The sequence below is a fragment of the Amphibalanus amphitrite genome, unplaced genomic scaffold (genome assembly GCF_019059575.1).
Source record: "Amphibalanus amphitrite isolate SeventyFive unplaced genomic scaffold, NRLGWU_Aamphi_draft 000738F_arrow, whole genome shotgun sequence".
Taxonomy (NCBI): domain Eukaryota; kingdom Metazoa; phylum Arthropoda; class Thecostraca; order Balanomorpha; family Balanidae; genus Amphibalanus; species Amphibalanus amphitrite.
In genome coordinates, this window is record NW_024882232.1 from 299,993 (window position 1) to 322,376 (window position 22,384).

General features: G+C 48.2%; 2 protein-coding genes across 2 annotated transcripts in view; one reads left to right on the plus strand and one right to left on the minus strand.

Annotated features, from left to right (window-relative positions):
* LOC122365415 overlaps positions 1-22,384 on the minus strand; it is a 39,798-nt gene that overhangs the window by 15,058 nt on the left and 2,356 nt on the right. The window lies entirely within an intron of this gene.
* On the plus strand, positions 14,592-21,113 carry LOC122365414. Its single transcript, XM_043336625.1, has 4 exons — positions 14,592-15,060; positions 16,031-16,154; positions 16,634-16,870; positions 20,732-21,113. The coding sequence occupies exons 1-4, from the start codon at positions 14,767-14,769 to the stop codon at positions 20,959-20,961; spliced, it is 885 nt and encodes a 294-aa protein (XP_043192560.1). The 5' UTR covers positions 14,592-14,766; the 3' UTR covers positions 20,962-21,113.

Here is a 22,384-nt window from a genome sequence, read left to right on the forward strand (position 1 = left end):
ATCAAAACTAACATGATATTCGTGATCAGCACCCCGAAAAACCCCATATCAGCCACACTTTACGACGTTCTAACAGGTCCCGATTTTCCCGACTTTTGGGTCATTGACCTGACCTGCAAGGTCAACCAATGACCTAGGACCTTAAAATTAGGTATCATCGGCTTCCTCTCGTCACGAGCAACACGCTCGTTTTTTCCTCGAAGCTCTAGCTCGATCAGGGGCGAAACGGCAAGGGGGGGGGGGGGGTCCAACGGACCCCCCTTATACGTTCGCGGCTGGAAAAACACCAATACGGGCGAGGGTTAAAGTTTACTTAAAAATTAAGAAAAACTTAAAGTACACTTAAGCAAGCTAAAAAGTATATCATTCGACGCGTCTTGACGTGCTGAGTTCACTGGTGCTTTTCTTTTTGCTCTATCTTAATTAGATCAAAAGTTTTAACCCGCGCCCCAGTGGCGGTCTCAGCCAACTTCGCCCTAGTGGGGGGAGGGGGGCATATGTTACCACCCACCTCTAACTCAAAAACTAAGAGGGCTAGAAAGACGCGGTAAAAAGCAGTCGATAGCTCTCAATGCGTAGGTTTGAAAGAATTTCAGTCATTTTTCATCTTAGAGCAATATTGGGGTCACAAGAGGTCATCAAAGGTCAAAATTTGCCAATTGTCATTATATTTTTCAGAAAACATGCCGTTATCTCAGGAACTATGGTAGCTAGAAAAACGCATGGAACAGCAATCAATAGCTTTCGAACTCTTTTTTTGATAAGGTCATTATCAAAATTGACCTCAGGTCAACGGTTTAGCCTCCAGAGGGCAAAAACTCCAAAGTTAGCTGTTTTTACGAAAAGTGTTTTTCGACAATAACTTTCGACTACAAAAAGCCACGACATTTCTATTGCCAGAATCGTGTTCCTCTCGCCGAGACGCGTCGAATGAACTATAATTTGACCTTGAAAGGTCAACTTGAAAATTTGACCTCAGGTCAAGGTCATGACCTGACCGGAAAAGGTCATGTTGCATATCAGTCGATGCGTCTTAACAAGACAAACACAATGAGACCATCCCCAGCGTTCTATCTCTTTCCAATCACGAGTTATTGGCAAAAATCTGTTTGTAGCCTCAAATGACCTCGGATGACCTTTCTAGAGGCTATCAGCAAAAATGACACCTAGGTCATCACGGGTTGTCCAAATCATTGTGATTCTGAAATATTTGGACTGTTCCTATGCGTACACACGGATCTAGAGGCATTTTCATTTTTCTCATTTGACTTGTAATGGAAAGGTCACGCCACTGACCTGACCTTAGGTCACGGATATAAAAAATCCGAGATATACAAATTGTAGGCGCCCATAACAGCATGCAATCCACCAAGTTTAAAACCTTTCTGACAAACACTGCAGGCTGGACATGATTGCAAACTTTTTTCGGCTTGGTCAGTTAATTTGACCTGGTGACCTGACCTGACATGACCTGGAGTCAAAAATTTCACACATTGTCCAAAATTGATGTATTAAAAGCTACCCCAAGAGACGCGGCGCTACGCGCCGCGGTTTTTTATTTACACGCAAAAAACGCGACAGGGTGGTAACATATGTATGCCCCCCCCCCCCACTGGGGCGAAGGTTAAGCGAAAAACTTTTGACCTGTTTTTAGCGAAATTTTTACACTTATACCCCCCAAAACCCCCCTAAATATTGACCTAGAGGAACCAAATTTGCACAGGGGCGAGAACTCCGGGGGGCCCACCTACCTACCAAATTTGGTGTTTCTAGGTGCCATAGGAGCCAATCGCGAGGGGGGGTCGCATCGACCCCCCCCCCCCTGCCAGGCCGTGCTATGAAAAATGCCCTGCCAGGGCGAGGGTTAATCTAAGGAAAGACTACGCTCGCTTCGCTCGCTCCGTAATCATAGTCAGGCTTCACAATTTTATATTTTTCAAATCCATTTTCAGTACGTTTTTGACACCGTACAGTAATATAAATTGCATCATATTCTTCCTGAGCTCAAACTGCATCTGATACACTTTTTCTTGAAAAATTTCATTTTTAAAAGTTGATCTTTTTTACCTAAAAATGACCTACCTCTGCTAAATGTAGCTGAAAAAGACTTCAAATATCTCAGACTATACTGTTTACTGAAATCTATGAGTGAAATGGACTATAAAACATGCGTCACGTTACCGATACATGATATGAAATTTTCGTGACCCAGGATGACCTGGCCTTGACCTGAAAAATTCGAAGTACAAGTTCAGTACCCTCAGGGTATCTAAGGCATATATCAAGGAGTGCGTAAACCAAAAGTGAACCTGATCGGACTTGTTAGTCGGCCTAAATTGTGAACATGTCAAAATGCTGATAATTTTTAATTTGACCTGACCTGTGACGTCATCGGTGACCTCGAGGTCAATGAAATGAAGTTTCGTTGGACAGTTTTTCCAGGGCTATCAGACGCAGTTTGCATTTTGACGATCAGTCCCGTAGTTTCGGAGATAGGGGGGGGTGTAGAGCCCCCTCAGTCACTCGCGTTAGGGAAAATACCCCAATCATGCGCGGGTTAACCGAATTTGTGCACCCATCCAGAAATTTAGAACTTTTAAATGCCTCTTTCTCTTTCTCTATATGTGTGTAGTTAAGTGTTTTAAAACTGAACCTTTTAAAATTGTTTCATTGGCTCGAACGAAGGCTAGGGTACCTAAGTAAAGATGCGTTGGAAAATGCTGCGTTGGGTTGTGATTAATGTTTAGCCTCTCTGGTCCCCGATCAGCGCTACAGATCGCCTCTCTGGTCCCTGATCAGGGCGCGAAACCGCCTCTATGGTCCCCTACAGCGCGTCAGACAGCCTCTCTGGTCCCCGGTCAGCGCGTCAGACTGAGCCTCTCTGGTCCCCGACAGCGCGTCAGACAGCCTCTCTGGTCCCCGACAGCGCGTCAGACTGAGCCTCTCTGGTCCCCGGTCAGCGCGTCAGACAGCCTCTCTGGTCCCCGACAGCGCGTCAGACAGCCTCTCTGGTCCCCGACAGCGCGTCAGACTGAGCCTCTCTGGTCCCCGACAGCGCGTCAGACAGCCTCTCTGGTCCCAGACAGCGCGTCAGACAGCCTCTCTGGTCCCCGATCAGCGCGTCAGACAGCCTCTCTGGTCCCAGACAGCGCGTCAGACAGCCTCTCTGGTCCCCGACAGCGCGTCAGACTGAGCCTCTCTGGTCCCCGACAGCGCGTCAGACTGAGCCTCTCTGGTCCCCGGTCAGCGCGTCAGACTGAGCCTCTCTGGTCCCCGACAGCGCGTCAGACTGAGCCTCTCTGGTCCCCGACAGCGCGTCAGACTGAGCCTCTCTGGTCCCCGGTCAGCGCGTCAGACAGCCTCTCTGGTCCCCGACAGCGCGTCAGACAGCCTCTCTGGTCCCAGACAGCGCGTCAGACAGCCTCTCTGGTCCCCGACAGCGCGTCTCGCCAGCTGCGGAAGCCGCTGAGCGTGCCGGGCCGCCGCGCACCTATCTGCGCCAGCATCGGTTGCCTGTCGGTATGTGCAGGCGGCAGAGGATCAGCGCTCAGCGCTCAGCGCTGGCCTTGCAGCTGGCTCAGACGGAAGCCGGCTTCTCGGGACTAGAGCACGAGGAAAACACAGCGGGCGGCGGGTGGCAGATCACCTCCGATCGGAGAGACGATACGGCTGGCACCAAACAACACAGCGACAAAACGTGACGGTGAGACCAACCGAGACGGCAGCAAAACGACTGCGACTGGCACGACGTGCAGAACCATTCAAAATGGTCACAGAGGAGGTGAAAGGATTGGTGAGCTTGTGAAATGTAAAGAGGCGGCACAAGAATGTGCTGCACCTTCTAATATTCAGCTGTCCTAGTTGATATAATCGGCCTACCTGTCATCGGCAAAAGCAACTCATTAACGCTAAACTTCATCCTAACTACTTGTTTTGTATATGTATATTGTGTACAGCTTGTTTTTTTTATACATTTTAATGTCAAAACATCCACTTCAAACAATAACAAATAAACGAGTGAAGTATAAACAAACAATACCTATGTACCACACTTGATAACATTCACCGTAACATGTGTGCGCACTGAACACCTGTACCTACAGCCCATTCATCGTAACACGGTTGTTTATCATACATGATGATCATTTACAATTGTAATCGTAATCGCAATTACGTAACTTCTCAGCATGTTCCACCGCTGTCTTTTTAATGAAGCCTACGTCTATATTGCGCCGTTTAGTAAGCATGCATGAAACATTTCACAGTATTAACCCGCGCCGTGCTGGTGGCCTGAACTTTCCGCCGAGTGCTGGGGGGGGGCGTTTTCACGCCCCCCCGTCTAACTCGGCTCCTGGGCCACGTAGCGACACGCGGTAAGCGGCAATCGAAAGAGCGTCAAAAATAAAGACGAAAACACTTCGGTCATTTTTTGGGTCAGGTCAAAGGTCAGGTCACCAGAGGTCACCAAAGGTAAAATGTTGACTATTTCAACATTTTGGAAACTGCCAACGGCTATCTCGGGAACCGATAGAGCTACAGCGCCGCGGAAAAGCGCATTCGATAGCCCTTTTACAGACCTTTCTGAGTAATGTTCTCAGATTTGACCTCAGGTCAACGGTTTAGCCTCCAGAGGGCAAAAACTCCAAAAATAGCCGTTTTTACGAAAAACGTTTTTTCGTCAATAACTTTTGACTCATAAGCGCCATGACATTACTTTTGCCAGCATCGTGTTCCTCTCGTCGAGACGCGTCGAATGAACTATTCGTTGACCTTGAAAGGTCATTTTGAAAATTTGACCTCAGGTCAAGGTCATGACCTGACCGAAAAGGGTCATGTTGCATATCAGTCGATCCGTATCGTCGAGCTGAACACATCTGACGTGTTTTCACCGCTCTAGCACGTCTCTATCAAAAGTTATAGCCAAAAAACTGCTGGCGACCGTTCATGACCTGAGATGACCTCAGGGGCACACAGAGGGGTCACAGGTGCATTTTTCCTATTCAGTGTGTCATGTTTACCTATGAACCGATGTTTGAGAGCGTTTTGAACGATATTCGTCCAAAAGAGGCGCATTTCAATTTTCTCCCATTGACTTATAATGGAGAGGTCGCAAAATTGACCTGACCTTAGGTCACAGATATCAAAAATCCGAGATATACATTTTATACATACTGTTACTCATATCAATCGCTGAAAGTTTCAAAGTGATCGTTCAGTCGGTGTAGCTATAGCGAGCCTTTGAACTTTTTCTGAGGTAAGGTCACTTGACGTGACCTGGTGACCTGACCTTGAACGGCCTAGGTCTGAAATTTTCACAACATGTGCGGAAATGATGTAGGAACACGTGTACCAAAAACGGCGGCGCTGCGCGCCGCCGTTTTTGAGATATTCGCAAAAAACCTGAGGGGGGGGCGTAAAAACGCCCCCCCCCCAGCACGGCGCGGGTTAACAGTGTATATCGTGTCACTCATTGCTTCATTTGCCGTGCTGCATTGTCATAGCGTGTAAGCACAGCCATTTTCCATGTGTAACCGACTCACTCTTAACGTGAACTTACTTTCCGGGAATGGCGTGCACACCATGTGGAAAATTCCCGGCGGATTATTCGTCAATGTCTGGTGCAGAGATACGGAGCCAATAACCGGTGTGATGACGCATCAATTACCCCGTATCGAGACATCCCAGCAAGTCTCTCTTCTCACAACAGTACCGCTGTAACAGTAAGTCCCCACTGGCCACTCCCTATTTGGTCAGTTTTTGACGTATTGAGTAATGACGTATGAGTAACTGCTACGTCAATGTGGCAATTTATTTACGCAGTAAATTGAGTTGCTAGGCATTTATCTCTGGAAAAGGAGCCTAGGTCAGATAACTGATAAGCCCCAACTTGAACTCTGCATTCCCGCCTGAGTGGGACGTGCTGGATGTCGGACTGGCCCGATGCTATACGGCCAGACAGGTTTCCTGATGTCTTCAGAAGAGCTAGGATACAGTAGCGGCGGAACACCTTCAATTAAGGGGGGGGGGGGGTGCACTGCCGACTTTTGGTACCATTCTTTCCATGCAACGCCCATAGGGCTAATGTTAAAATGCTAAAATCAAAGGAGGGCACGGTGCCCCTGTGCTCTCCCCGTTCCGCCGCCTATGCTAGGATAGAAAGCTGCCACTCCTGTCTACAAATATTTCGTGATCTACTGAGCATTGGTACCATACGATACTGGCCTTCTACTTGTTGAGCATGTCTCGGGGTCTTTTTCACATCGGTCACGTGATAGCAAGTGAGTCGCGTGTCCCCGAGATAAAAATTCACAGATCGATTGGGGTCTTTGGCCGACTCCGGCCTGCCCCAGCTTCAAACCTAACTCGGGGGCGAAAACCTGGTTCGTGTCGTTTCAGCGCTGGTTATTTGCTTCTGACGGGAATAGCCTGCGGTCGGCGGTGCTGGTCGATTACACATCAGATAAAGTCGGCGAGCCGGGCGGGACGGGCAGCGCTTACCGTTCACGCTAATCGTTCGACTGCATTGTCTGCTGGGGTTTTCCGATCGCTATGGTGAAGGAGCCTGGTTGTGCGCAGAACACTCAGAGTCAGGGTTCTGACCTCAGAAACACAGCTGTGTTGACATCTGAACTAAGACAAAAATATATTCCCGATTCATGCATTATTATATTCCCGCATTGTTGCTAGCCGAGGCGATTCGACATTCGACCGTGAACGTTTGACCTATAGTCATGCCTCTGCTTCAGACTAAGCTCTCATATACGTATTTTCAACATCGACTTTAAAGTATCCACTTTTTATGCTTATCGCCATAGGTATGTGAGCCATGCATAATCATATTCGCTTATGAAAAACGCAATGTGTCGACTGTCGCCCCATGTGCTTTTCTAGAGCATTGTTTGAGACGCTGGACCGGTGGAGTATATACAACAGTTACCCGGATTTAAGCAGGTCGGGAGTAAAAATGAGACACTTGTTACCGGTCAGGCTCTTTGAGGTGCGTGGTAATCGTATGGCGGCCAGCGGACAATGAACTATCGAGCCTCCAAGGTGTAAGAATGGCCTCAACAAATGGCGCACTTTCCGGAGGGTTGACATCAGCGCCCATGTCTGCAACTCAAAATGAATAAGCTCTTTCTTGTATTGTTCCTTAATCCAGGAACAATTTCATGCGTGGTGTCAAGCTGTCTCTGACTTGCAGCAAAACAAGCACTCAGCCTGTTGGAGCGAAAGGAGAAGGTTTTTTTTTAATGAAATGTTGTCATATGTTTCATGTAGTTACAGCTGAACTGAAAATTTGAACACCGGCAAGAGACTGAGTCAGCCTAACTGGAATCATTGGAAGAATGCTATCGGTTGTAAAATTTACAGTTCAAATAGAACATTACACTACAATTCCAAACTTATCATTCCATGATAACTACATCAAAGTTATAATTCAAAGAAGTAAGGCTAAGGTAATTGACATACTTTTACCTTACAGAACAGGTTTAGCGATTTCAACATCTTCGACATTTAACCCTCGCACGACCAGGCCATTTCTCATAACACGAACGACCAGGGGGGGGGGGGTTGTTACGACCCCCCCCTGGCGTTTCGAAACGGAAGGTCGTAGAGCTTAGCGGAAAAAACCAACGGATTGCTCTTAACGAGATCTCGCGAGTGGTGGTATATTTTTTGGTCCTAGGTCAACATTTGACCTACTTTTGACCGGTCAAAGGTCAAATTTTCGGAAAAATAGACTTTTTTCAACTTTCGGCGGCGATTGCGGCAAAACGGTGGGAGATATCGACTTGAAACCTTCACTATCGTGTTCCTTGATCAATTCTCTATCGTTTGGTATGTATTTCGTTTCCCTAGCTCTAAAAATGGCGCGTTGGGAGCGCCGGAAGTCGGCAAGGTCACAGTCGGCGGCAGAAATTCGAAAAATCAAAATTTAAATTTTTGAAATCTGATTGTATTTTTGGATTTGGGAGGTCCATTTGCTCCCTATAGAAGCTAATATTGCTGCATATTCCCATTGAGGTGACAAGAATTAGCAAAATAGTGGTTCGGGCGCTTTTCAAAAATAGTACCGGACGCTGTTCCTCTTGTGACGTCATAGCTCCGTGACCTGACCTGACCCGGTCAAATTTCTTATACCATATGATAGCCAATACTTGCCCCAACATGCATGGGAAGTTTCATCACGATCCATCAACCGATGTCCGTACCACCGGCAGGAAACCTCGGGCGTTGGCACTCAGTTTGTGAAAATCCGGCCGGAGGCTGTACCTCTTATGACGTCATAACTCCGTGACCTGACATGACCCGATCAATTTTTTTCGGCAAAAGATGCGCAAAGGTTGCCCCAGAGGGTATTGAAAATTTCAGCCCGCTACGACAAGCCGTTTAGCGTGCACTTCGAAAAAACCTCAGGGGGGGGGGTTGATACAACCCCCCCCCCCTAGGCGTTCTAGGGTTAAATCACTTTTGACATGGTAGTTTTGTTCATCTTTTTCCTAACAGAAATCTGAAGTAGCGCGTCTTTAACCTTGCAGGCGGTGGGGGGGGGGGGCATTTTTTGCCCCCCCTTAGTTTTTTCGATATATCTCGAGAACCGCCGCGCCGATCGTCACCAAACTTTCAGTACCCTCCCGGGAGTAGCTAGCGCACATGGTGACCAATTTTTTTCCAAAGGCTATTATAGGTTGGCCGCTAATGACGTCAGAGTGACGTCATTTCTGCCATTTTCGACCAAAAAAAAAAGGTTTCGCGGGAAGAGCTGTCAGGCCTACAGCTTTAGAGATACAGAAAAATGTTTCCAACATAAAAGATGTGGAATTAAGAGGGCTACAAAACTGCTATTTCGGTTTTTCGTTTTTTTATTTTGCTCCCCAAAAATCAAAAAAATAGATTTTTTGAATATGATAGCCGAAAAATCCAAATTTTTTTTGAATTTCGAAAAAAACGGAATACATATGATAGTCCCTAGCGCCTTCTATCTACATACCAAATTTGAGATCAATATCTCTTTTTTTAGCCAAGTTATAGCGAAAAAACTGTTCAAAATTAATGACGTCAAATTTTCAAACTCACTTTTTTAGCAATTCTTGACATCGTAGCGCAAAACAAAGACCACCATTAGACTCCCCGTGACGAGCTGCATCGAATCAATACCCATTTTATGCAAAAATATCAACTTTGAAATTTGACCTTTTTTGACCTGACCTTGACCTGACCTCCACCAGAAAGTGACCTAAACCGTACCTGATGGTCTTATAACCAACACCATTGAGTTGGGAATGAAAAACTGGCCATAAAACATGCATCGCACAACCTTAGTAAAGTTGGGTTCATGTGGTGACCCTTGGTGACCTTTGTTGACCTGACCTGTGACCTGATCTGGTATGACCAGTGACCTCTAATAGCAACATATGTACTAGACAACTGACGCCTTATCGCTGATTTTCGACAAAATGCGTTTTACTCGGTGTTATAGCGCTTTCCCTAGAAGCCCCGTGAACGGTGAAACATTTTATCTTTTACCTGACCTGTGACGTCATTGGTGATCCCGAGGTCAATGAAATGTGGTTTCCATCAACAAATTTGACAGGGCTATCGAACGCCGTTTGAATTTTCCGGATCCGTCCAGTAGTTTCGGAGATACGGGGGGGGGGGGGAATGTCCCCCCACCGCGCGGAAGGTGGCCGGGAGGCCCACCGCCTGCCGGGTTAATTGCGCGCAAACAGTTCCAGGACGAGCCAGGGAAACAGGAAAGAGACAAAGGTTACGCAATCAGGGATTCAGAACAACAAAATATCTATCAATGATCGTGGACTTCATTATAAAAAACATTTCTCTGAATGTACACAATGAATGTCGGTAAAAGTAAAAATCATCGTTCCAGTGAAGCGAAAATTTCGCTAGGTACGACGAAGCACTGCGACCGTGCGAGGCTGGTACGTTTTACCGTGCCCTAGGCGCCTTCTTTCACGGAGGTTGGTTCGCTTTGCCATGCACCCGACTGGCCCAGTGCCCACCGACTGTCGCCCGATGGGGTTCCGGGACGCACCGGCACTGAGCGCTGAGGGGGGCGGACGAGGTCGGTGTGTAGGACAGTCGGTAGCGCGCGGCCGGCTGAAGGGACAGACCGACAGCACGCTGCACCGCCGCGCCGGCCGGCAACGGTGAGTGCAGCATCAGGAGCCGAGCTAAGCGGTCCGACTCGCAGGGCAAGACTGCTATCCACCAGCGTAGCACGTACCGATTAACACTAATCTGAGGCACTGGACACGATATTGACGTCAGGCCTCCTGTACCGGTTTAAGGGTCTTGAGAAGACAGCGCCTATGCATTTAACCGTAATGAGCTTAACTTGCTAATATCAGTACAACAAAGGCAATATATAGTTTGCTAGAACAAAGGGAAGCCATTTTAACTTAGGTAGGATATCAATGATATTTTGTTTAGTAAATGATGCAAAAGCAATTGCCCTCATTATTCAGCTAATGGCGGCTTTGATCGACCAAATGGTAAAAGGTAAGCCCATATAAACTATACGCTAAAATCTGAAGCCACCATCTGTAAGTCGGAGCAGATCCTCTGGATTTCTGCATGGCTTGCATGCATTAAAGGAAGGACTTCGGCACGCGAGCTGCGGAAGCCACAATATGCCGGTGCTAAATGCCGAGATCCACCTCGAAAGCAGCGGCAGAGCATAGCATCGACCCGACGTGACGCTGATCGAATGGAGCGTACGGAGTGCGGTGCGCCACTAACTGCACCCTGCAGAAGGGAGCCCGGGCTGCACACTGGGCCATATGTTTAGGACGAATATTCGAAACACCAGGTACTTTTTATTTATGATAGCTTTCGAAAGCACTGCGACTTTCTTCCTCAGCCTAGACAGTTAGACACACATAGAATCAAATCAAAATTGACAATTCATCCTAGTCGTTCGTTTCGTGATATTAAACATCGTTTGGATACGCGAAAAAATTGACTCCATATGGGTCAAAACTCTTGAAAATGCTCCCCTGATAACTCCTGAAAACCATCGATAACACCCTTTACAGCAGAGTTATTGAGTGTGTTCTAGGGTAACTTTGAGCCTTCCTCATTTTGCGAAAGAGTTTTCAAGAGTTCTTAATGGATGGCGAAATGACTCCATGTGTGACACCCCATAACTCTGTGACGCAACTCTCCATTACTCCCGAAAAACCTTTCCCGAACGTTCCGACAGGAGTAAAAGGGGAGTTACGAAGCGGTTTTAGCATACGTCGCGAGGCTGCCGGTGGCCGCCATCTTTTGCGCGTAGTATACAGCACGTTGTGCGGGGCGGCGGGCGAGGTGTTAGTGAAGAGCGTGTTGACTTAGACGGACCTGACCTCTACAGTGACGGATAATTGGACCTTACTTTGGATTTAAAGGTAAGCTTAGCTATATTTCTCATCATGCTTTTATAGTGCAAAGTGTTATAATGCTGTGATGAGAACATATGGTAACCCCATGTTCTTGATTGGCTGGAATGGTCTTTGTAAGGGTAATCGATTTGTTTCGTTCCTGAGTGAGATAAAGATCGGAAAAAGCATGCTCTGAGTTTCTAGGAATTGGCAAATATCATACATAATTTCCCTCGACATGTCAGGTCGCGTGTGTCTCGTCTCGTTCGCCTACCTCTCAGTCTCCTCCCTCATTTTTCCTTCCATCTTTCCTCGCTTCCTTCCTCACTCCCTCCTTCCCCTCCCCTCTCTCTCCCTTTCTTTCTCCCTCTCTCCCTCCCTCCCTCCCTTCCTTCCTTCCTTCCTTCCTTCCTTCCTTCCTTCCTTCCTTCCTTCCTTCCTTCCTTCCTTCCTTCCTTCCTTCCTTCCTTCCTTCCTTCCTTCCTTCCCTCCTTCCTTCCTTCCTTCCTTCATCCCTCCCCTCCTTCCCTCCCTCCCTCCTTCATTATTTCCCTCCTTCTCTTTTTTCTTTCTCCTCTATTTCCTCCCACGCAATGTTAAGTGTACCTATAATTTCATGGTTATTAACATTTTGCAGGGGATGAGCTGGAGAGCCTGCATCGCATCCCGCAAGACACGTCGGAAGCCAACGGAGGCCCGCAAAATATCCATCCCACCATCGTGAAAGGAGAGCCGGACGAAGAAGACGCAGTATTCGTCGAGGCCCAGGAGGTGGTAGCGGCACCACCAGACCAAGCATTCCTGCTGTGGTAGGCCGCCTTTTGGATCTTTAACGTCAGAACTCGCGACCGTGTATAGCATATGGAGTGAGATCCCCGGAGAGCGTGCCGCGGCGGAATGTCGAAAGCGTTTGTCAATTTTTTTAGCCTCCCACCGCCCCGCACTATGAATACACATTTCTTGAAATATATTTTTTAATCTGTGCTTCGGTACACGAGCTTTGGGTGGTTACGCTATTCGTCCAATATTTATTTTCGAGGGGGAAGGGCTGGAGTGGAGTGATGGGAAGTTTGGGTGAGTTTGATTGGGAGTAACTAGAGGTATACCATGAAGCTGTAAACGGAGTTTTGGGGAATAATGGAATGGAGTAATTGGGAGTAATTATGAGGCAGTAAGAGAGTCATTGAGAGTAATGGAAGGGAGTTTCAGGGAGTATGTTGTTTGTTTTGATAGGGTAAAGGAGAGAAATGAAGAGTTTTCTTAAACGGTAGGGAGAGTTGCAGAGAGTTTCTCGAGGGAAGTTTTGGGGTGTAATGGAGAGTTTTGGAGGCGGTGTAATGAGGAGTACCACCTGGGAGTTTTTGGGTGTCGTTTTGGTGAACTCCCCCTGGGGGTGTCATGCGGAGTCAGGATTTTTCTCAGTGATATAAATGGCGCACATTCAAATTTCCAAAATTATGTGGTCACATGCTTAAATTAAGTCTTCGCTTCTTGGATGAAGAGTAAAAATATCAGGTATTATCACAGACGTCAGCAACGATAAAAAAGTTTCTAAGCACGTCATTGAAACCGGTCACTCCATCCTATGGGAAAATGTCAAAATTCTGGCGTATGAAACAGACTGGAGGAAACGTAAGATTAAAGAAGGGATATTCATAGAAAGAGCGAAGGGTAGAGTTTTAAATACAAAACCCGCTGTACCGCTGGCAAATGTGTACCGTGTGCTGAGGTAGTGAAAAAGTGCAGGGTGTCTCTATGCTGGGACCTGCGGAATTGTAATATGTATACTTGTATGCATGTTGTTTCGCCGTTTTGACGATTTGCTTATGATGTTGAAGCGCATGTGATAGGCATGTGTCTTTTTTATCGTTGCTGACGTCTGTGATATTACCTGATATTTTTACTCTTCATCCAAGAAGCGAAGACTTAATCTAAGCATGTGACCACATAATTTTGGAAATTTGAATGTGCGCCATTTATACGTATCCAAACGATGTTTAACCCGCGCACCGACGGGGGGGGGGCGGATATCCGCCCCCCCTGAGGTTTTTCGCGAATAGCGGGAAAACCGCGGCGCGTAGCGCCGCGAAATTTGGTATGACTATTCCCTTATCAATTTTACACATGGTGTGCAAGTTTGAACCTCCTACCTTTCAAGGTCAGGTCACCAGGTCACTTTGAATGACCCAACCTCAAGTCACTTTTTTGCAACTTTGTCACCGTGCCAGAGCTACAGTAGATGTCGGAGGCCTTTGAAAGTCGCAGGATGTTATTAGGTCATTAGTAGCTACAATTTGTATATCACGGAATTTTGATATCGGTGACCTAAGGTCAGGTCAATTTCGCGACCTCCCCATTATAAGTCAATGGGGGAAAAATCAACTCCCTGTTTTTACCACTAAAACGGGTCGGAATGGCCCCATATACCATACATGACTTCATATACGATCAACCTTCACTACCTTGAGGTCTGTTTTGCTGTTGGGCAGCTGTGAGGTCATGTGACGTCATCAAAGGTCACCAAAGGTTTTTGGCCAATAACTCCGTACAGGAACAAGATACAGACGCGTGGATGGTCTCATTGTGTTCAGCTCGTCAAGACGCATCGAATGATATACATGATGACCTCGAGGTCACGTGACCTGAGGTCAACCTTTGACCTTGACCTTTCGAGGTCAACATATATATCATTCGATGCGGATTGACGAGAGGATTACGATGATGCCCTTAGTTTGTTCCTATCTTGACTAATTCGAAAGTTATTCGAGAAAAACTCTCTCCATATTTAGCGCCGCCATTTTGACTTTTTCGACCCCTGTGACGTCATCTTTGACCTGACCTGAAAATGACCTTAGTAAAAATTGTAGATCTTGACCGTGCGTATCCGATGCCGTTTACCGCTTGTCGCTATCTTGCTTCGTTCTCGAGATCTCAGGGGGGGGCGGTCATCCGCCCCCCCCCCCCCCCCCGTCGGTACTAAGTTGGCGCAGACCCCCGTCGGTGCGCGGGTTAATATCACGAAACGAACGACTAGGATGAATTGTCAATTTTGATTTGATTCTATGTGTGTCGAACTGTCTAGGCTGAGGAAGAAAGCCGCAGTGCTTTCGAAAGCTACCATAAATAAAAAGTACCTGGTGTTTCGAATATTCGTCCTAAACATGATTCCTTCCCAGGTGAATAACAATATTTATCATTACACTGGGCCATACCCCTTCAGATGAGAGCAGAGGATGACTCCGCCAAATCCGAAGGCGCTAACCCTGTCGCGTCACGATGAGTGGTTTATACCAGCGAAAGGTGCGGCGGTGGGACCAGGTGCGGCAGCGCAGTGGAGGCGGCAGGGTTGCGCCGGCCGCTGGACCCTGGAAGATGTAGTGTTATGGCCGTGGTGCAGGGTCACCGTATCCACTGGGGTGCGAGTTTAGAGAGCGGTTTTGGTGTGGAGGTCTCGTCTGTGTCTGGTCAACGACCGTACAGACTACAGATGGGCTGGCCAAAGTGCATGTGTCCGGGCTGCTGCCGCATCTACCACGTCACAGAACCCAGCGAGGGTGAGCGGGAGGCTTACACAGTGGGGCCCAGCGGCCAGCGTGAGGCTTACACAACAGAAGCCAGCGGCCAGCAGGTGGTGTACACAACGGATCACAACGACCAGCGAGAAGTTCCAAAGGAGGTCAGTGCTCAGTTGAAAAAGGTGGCAACATGAAAAATAGCTTTGTTTTGGTGGAACAATTGTTTTCGGAGGCGGAAGCCATGAGCAACAGATGAAATTGATTTATGCTCAGAATGGAGCACATGACTAGCCGATTGGTCAAACATTTGTAGGTAAAAATAAAAGCGGAGAACTAGACTGAAATGCTTGAACGCGTAAATTGTGTCAGTTGAAACGGGATTTTTTTTTTGCCCAAAATAGGCATACAATAAACCAAAATTTAAGAAATCCCATGCCTTATTGGCGTGAGGTCCAGCTATTCACCCAAACATTCGAGATAAATTGATATAGGGGAAGACGGGGGAACAGAGCAACAGGACACCGCGATTGTTTGGCCATCACCCACGGCGGTAACTATACAGAGTGCAGGAGCGGGTCCTGGTCCTGGGTGACTCGAGTCGAGCCGGGGAGTCAGTTGGCGGCGGCTCATCCGGGCAGTCACGCTGACTCGCCTCCGGCTATAATACGCATTCCGGCAGCCGCGGCCACCTCCCAGTCGGTGACAGACGATATAAACCGCGGTGATGGCGGCCGAACGCGTCTTTTCTGGGCCGCCAGGTGATTATTACGCAGCAGTCCGGTAGGCTGACAGTCCGGGTCGTCCTCCGCCAGGTGATTATTACGCAGCAGTCCGGTAGGCTGACAGTCCGGGTCGTCCTCCGTCCAACAAACTGCCCAGAGGCTATCAGTCAGACTCAAAAGGCCGGCATTCATAAATCAAAGTACCGATCGACAAGTGACGGACTGTTCATCGTGTACCTGTATTATCTATCGACGACCGACAATCACCAGTCATCACGAAACTCAGCCATCTCTTTCCCAAGGTTTCCAGGGTTCTACCTATGGTTCTCCCGAGGCTTCCTTATCACTTCTGGCAGACCGCTTACTGCCTTATATCCCAGTTGATCATCAGTGATCAATGTGTTTTCAGGAGAAGCCGATGTCTCGGCTGATTGTGTTCCTGGGCTCCACACGCGATGGCAGGAACGGCACCCGCGTCGCCACACATCTGGTCAATCTGCTCAAGGAGAGGAAACACGCGGTCACCGTGTTTGGTGAGCCTCACGCCAGACCTTGAGAGCTGACGGCAGCACTCGGACTGGAGATCTGGCCTGACCACATGCTGCGCCGTTTGGTGGCGTGAACTGCACGGGGATTAGGTGCGACCGCGGAGATTGTCAGCTCAGGAGGTGCAGAAACATCGAGATTACAAACATTATCAAGTGTCGAGCTGTTATTCTATTGAAAACAACCAGAAATGTCACGACTGTTCCTGTTTCGTTCAATTACAGACAACAAAGAAACATTGAATGTTACCTAAGGGTTAAGCTTTTTCCAAGAAACTATGCCATGTTCAGTTAATTAGGTAGACGTGCTCAATGGTCGACATGCATTTCATATCAAATCTGAGAGCAGTGTTCCTGTCGTTTTTCGCATTCTTCGCCGTACCTGGTTGACCAGAGGTTGACCCTGATGTCCACCGCTGAAGGTAATGTCAGACCCGCAGACCGTCCCGTCCGGCGCTGTGCCTCAGACCCGCTGAAGATGCCGTTCGAGCTGCTGCGGCAGCCGCTGCACTTTATGCCGGACCAGTCGGCCGCCCCCCAGTGGCTGCGAGACGCCAACGCGGAGATCGCGGCCGCCGACGGGTTCGTGGTGGTGACGCCCGAGTACAACTGCTCGCTGCCGCCGGCGCTGGTCAACATGCTCGACCACTTCCCGCCGGCCTCCTTCCAACACCGGCCCGTCGGCATCGCCTGCTACTCGCTCGGTGAGCTGACTGCTACTCGCTCGGTAAGCTACGTCCGGCACTGTGCCGATTGCCGAGAGCCGAGTTCGGGTCTCATGCTCGCTGCTTCCCATTCTTCTGATGTATCCTCACGATGCAAAGTCCTTCTCAAATCCTCAAACTCATGTTCCGGACTGGACGGAACATGAGAGTAACAGGTTCCGGACTGTAGTAGCATCATCCGAGACGTGAGAAACTCCCACTCCCGTGCGGTGGAGTAACCGTTTGCGAGGCTGTGTGGCCCATGCATCGAGACGGGCTCAGTCCCGGCGGCGACTGCAGGGTGGCCGACCAGACCAACGCCCCCCAAACCTCTGCCATCCTTCCTGCCTTTAAATGGTCTCATTAGATCGAAGGGGCCTCACACAACAAAACAATATACACGGAAAAAATATTTACTCCGCTAGGTGGGGTTCTGACGTCCCAAATACAGTACCTATATTGGAGTAGATTTTCGCCTTATTTTGGAGTTTTATCCATAGAGCTCCATCTTACTGGGTTTGGATACTCCAAACAGCTTGCATGAGGAGTAGGAGAACTCCCAGGCTCCTTCCTTTACTCTAGTACATCAAGTGCGAAGCAGAGTAACTTGACCCGGCAGGCGGTGGGCCTCTCGGCCACCAATTCCGCGCTGTGGGGGGATTTTTTTGCCCCCCCCCCGTATCTCCGAAACTACTGGGCGGATCCGGAAAATTCGAACGGCGTTCGATAGCCCTGTCAAATTTGTTGAAGGGAACCAAATTTCATTGACCTCGGGGTCACTGATGACGTCACAGGTCAGGTCAAAGATAAAATGTTTCACCGTTCACGGGGCTTCTAGGGAAAGTGCTATAACACCGAGTTAAACGCATTTTGTCGAAAATCAGCGATAAGGCGTCAGTTGTCTAGTACATATGTTGCTATTAGAGGTCACTGGTCATACCAGGCCAGGTCACAGGTCAGGTCACCAAAGGTCACCAAGGGTGTGCGATGCATGTTTTATGGCCAGTTTTTCATTTCCAACTCAATGGTGTTGGTTATAAGACCATCAGGTACGGTTTAGGTCACTTTCTGGTGGAGGTCAGGTCAAGGTCAGGTCAAAAAAGTTCAAATTTAAAAGTTGACATTTTTGCATAAAATGGGTATTGATTCGATGCAACTCGTCACGGGGAGTCTAATGGTGGTCTTTGTTTTGCGCTACAAGGTCTAGAATTGCTAAAAATTGAGTTTGAAAATTTGACTTCATCAATTTTGAAGTTTTTTCGCTATAACTTGGCCAAAGAAAGAGGTTTCGATCTCAAATTTGGTATGGAGATAGAAAGCGGTAGGGACTACCACATATATTCCGTTTTTTCGAAATTCAAAAAACTTTTTGGATTTTTTGGCTACTATATTCTAAAAATCTATTTTTTGATTTTTGGTGGTCAAAATCCAAAACAAATCGAAAAACCGAAATAGCAGTTTGTAGCCCTTTTGATTCCAAACCTTTTATGTCTGAAATATTTTTCTGTATCTCTAAAGCTGTAGGCCTGACAGCTCTTCCCGCAAAACTTTTGTTTGGGTCGAAAATGGCAGAAATGACGTCACTCTGACGTCATTAGCGGCCAACCTATCATAGCCTTTGGGAAAAAATTTGGTCACCATGTGCGCTAGCTACTCCCAGGAGGGTACTGAAAGTTTGGTGACGATCGGCGCAGCGGTTCTCGAGATATATCGAAAAAACTAAGGGGGGGGGGGCAAAAAAATGCCCCCCACCGCCTGGAAGGTTAACCCGCGCCCCACTGGGGGGGGCTATTTATAGCCCCCCCTCCCGTTTTTCTGCAATAACTTCCAAACCGCTTGACGTATCGACGCCAAACTTTCAGCACCTTCGGCTGCATCGATTTGACACCTTGTGTCAAAATTTGAACTTCGTACCTACCATAGGTCGGCCGGAAATGACGTCAGAGTGACGTCATGTTCGGCCGATTTCGACGCAAAACATTGAACCACGGCAATCGCTCCCAAGAGCTCAGTTTTTAAGCTAGATCCAATTTCTTTGCATGAGCTGACTCAGAATAGACTGCGCTATCAAACTGCTATCTCGAATTTTCGAAATTTCGAAAATTTCGAAAATTTTATATAATAAAATTCAAAATTTATATTTATACATTTTTTTCAAAAACTTTTTGACTTTTCGAAAAAACCGGAATATATGTGATAGAACACATTATTATGACTAAGCCTAGCAAGTTTTAGCTAAATATCTTCAAAAATGGCCAAGTTATACGCATTATTGCAAAAAATTAACAATTATTAATTTTTCAAATCAATTTTTCAGCACGAATTTGACATCGTACGCCAATATAAATAGCACCATCGTGTTCCTGAGCTCAAACTGCATCCAATAGACACATTTTTTGTTGAAAAATTATAACTTCAAAATTTGACCTTTTTTGACCTGAAAGTGACCTGACCTAAGCTAAATTTGACTCAAAATGACCTGGAATGACACAGACGACATCAAATTCGAAATCTTTGGCCTAAATGGACCATAAAACATGTGTCACGTGACCAACGGATGATATAATATTTTCGTGACCTGTGATGACCTGACCTTGACCTGAAAATCAAAGTACAAGTTTGGTACCCTCAGAGTATCTAGAGCATCTGTTCACGAGTGTGTGAACCAAAAATGAGCCTGATCTGACTTGTAAGACGGCGGCCAGAGCCCAAAAAGTGAAGAAGCCAAAATGCTAATAATTTTTACTTTGACCTGACCTGTGACGTCATCGGTGACCTCGAGGTCAATGAAATTAGGTTTCGCTCGACAGTTTTTCCGGGGCTATCAGACGCCGTTTGAATTTTGACGATCGGCCCGGTAGTTTCGGAGTTAGGAGGGGGGGCTATGAATAGCCCCCCCCAGTAGGGCGTGTTATACGCAGACCCCAGTGGGGCGCGGGTTAAGTATCCCACTTGATGAGCCAGAGTAAATGAAGGAGCCTGGGAGTTCTCCTACTCCTCATGCATAACTGCTTGGAGTATCCAAACCCGGTAAAATGGAGTTTTATAAGTAAAACTCCAAAACAAGGCGAATATCTACTCCAATATAGGTAGGTACTGTATTTGGGACGTCAGAAGAAAAGCCCCACCTAGCGGAGTCAATATTTTTTCCGTGTAGTTGGCTCGGCGATCAGCTCTGCGGCCGCCAGGTGTCGCTGTGGCCCAGGAGGGGTCGGCCGGTCGGGCCGACGGGCCACCGTGGCGCCACCCGGCACAACGTGCATGGAAAGGAGATAGATGAGCCCCAAGCGCTGCTTTAGGGGCTTTCGGCTGCAAGACAGACGTAAAATTAGGTGACGTGGTGTGGTTTTAGTCAACCCGATGGTAGAAGCGAAGTGCTGCGAAGAGGCACAGCCGGTTAACCGATCTGAGAGCAGTGCTCCTGTCGCTTTTCGGTGATGGTGATCGAACTAATCTACATACCTATGTACAGTCGTCCTCGATAGGCATTTTATCTATACTTAGCAATAGTTGTCGAATGTTCAAAGATTTTCTGCTTTTGTATAATAAGTCCGCCGATGCTTATTATACCTTATTATACGTTCTCATTCGAACTTAAAATTCCCTCCGCTCCGGCCAGGAGGCCCATTTGGCGGTAAGTGTGGCCATCCCCACACCAGGTCCTGACCCTCTCCCCTCTGGTCAGTCAGCTCCGTTCGGCGGTATGATTTAGCTATCCCCTGACTTACCCCTCTCGTCTGTCCAGATACTCGGCGGTTTGTTCTGGCCTGTTTACAGCCCTGTTTACACCCTCGCCTCTATCCAGGTCCGTTCGGCGGTATGGTCTGGCTGTCCCCTGACTCTCCCTCCCCGCCTGTCCAGGTCCGTTCGGCGGTATGCGTGCGGCGGCGTTCGCGCGCCCCCACCTGAGCGAGCTGGGCCTGGTGAGCATCCCGGCCCAGTTCACCGTGCCCACCGTCACCCAGAGCTACTCGGCCGACGGACAGCCGCAGAACGAGCGCATCGAGAACAACGCCGCCCGGCTGGTCACCGAGCTCTCCTGGTACGTGGACGCCCTGAAGGCGGCCAGGGCCGCCGGCGTGCCCAACTGAGGGCGTCAAGAGCCGTCCAGCGATGATGACCTCACGGACGAACACAGTGACACGATATTGAGCTGTCCTGGTGTCAAGTTAAGCCCTGACTTGTGCTGCTTTGAGCTAATCTGACGAGAATATGTCGGATTCATCGTGACAGGGTTTTTATCCTTATCGCCAGGGCTGCGGAGTCGATGGATTTTCGGCGACTCCGACTCCGACTCCGACTCCGGCTTTCAAAAACCAGCTCCGACTCCGACTCCGACTCCGGGCAGAATTGTCGACTCCGACCGACTCCAACTCCCGACTCCGACTCCGCAGACCTAGCAGGGCTGCGGAGTCGACATATTTTCGGTGACTCCGACTCCGACTCCGGCTCGGGTTTCTAAAATCGACTCCGACTCCGACTCCGACTCCGGTCACAACTGTCGACTCCGACCGACTCCGACTCCGACTCCGACTCCGACTCCGCAGCCCTGCTTATCGCACTCTATTGATGCTCAGAATGGAAGCGAATGTGTTTGATCTTCTACATGTGTTCTACCTATTTTCCTGTTTGTTTACGTTTGTAACATTCAGCGCTTGCATTTCCGAGAACTCTTTACCACATAAATCATTATTTTGAAAGTAATTTTTCTTTATCTCTTATGCAATGCTCAATGCTCATTGCTCAACATTTATTGTCCAATGCTCTTACCTATTCCTTGTTTGGGTCTGGCTCGGTCGGTGGGGCTGTCCTATACATTTATGTAGGGGCAGTGGGGCTGGCAGGTCGGATTTGAGTGCTGATGCTCGCAGCCACACAATCACAATGGTTATTTTTCACCGATTATCTGCACCTTAGCTCTGAAATACTCAGAAGATGCAGGGTATTAGGTACATCCAATGTGAGCCTCAGGCTGAGACACTGTAGTCTTTTATTAACCCGCGCACCGACGAGGGTCTGCGCCAACTTCGAACCGACGGGGGGGATGACCGCCCCCCACCCTGAGATCGCAAGAACGAAGCTAGATAGCGACAAGCGGTAAACGGCATGGGATGCGCACGGACAAGGTCTACAATTTTTACCAAGGTCATTTTCAGGTCAGGTCAAAGATGACGTCACAGGGGTAAAAAAAGTCAAAATGGCGGCGCTAGATATGGAGAGAGTTTTCTAGAATAACCCGCGCACCGACGGGGGTCTGCGCCAACTTCGCACCGACGGGGGGGGGGGCGGATGACCGCCCCCCCCCTGAGATCTCGAGAACGAAGCAAGATAGCGACAAGCGGTAAACGGCATCGGATACGCACGGCCAGGATCTACAATTTTTACTAAGGTCATTTTCAGGTCAGGTCAAAGATGACGTCACAGGGGTCGAAAAAGTCAAAATGGCGGCGCTAGATATGGAGAGAGTTTTTCTCGAATAACTTTCGAATTAGTCAAGATAGGAACAAACTAAGG

Coding starts and splice junctions, on each gene's coding strand:
- LOC122365414 (XM_043336625.1), top strand. CDS start 14,767: ATGGCCGTGGTGCAGGGTCACCGTATCCACTGGGGTGCGAGTTTAGAG. Junction 15,061..16,030: donor AGCGAGAAGTTCCAAAGGAG/GTCAGTGCTCAG, acceptor ATGTGTTTTCAG/GAGAAGCCGATGTCTCGGCT. Junction 16,871..20,731: donor CATCGCCTGCTACTCGCTCG/GTGAGCTGACTG, acceptor CCGCCTGTCCAG/GTCCGTTCGGCGGTATGCGT.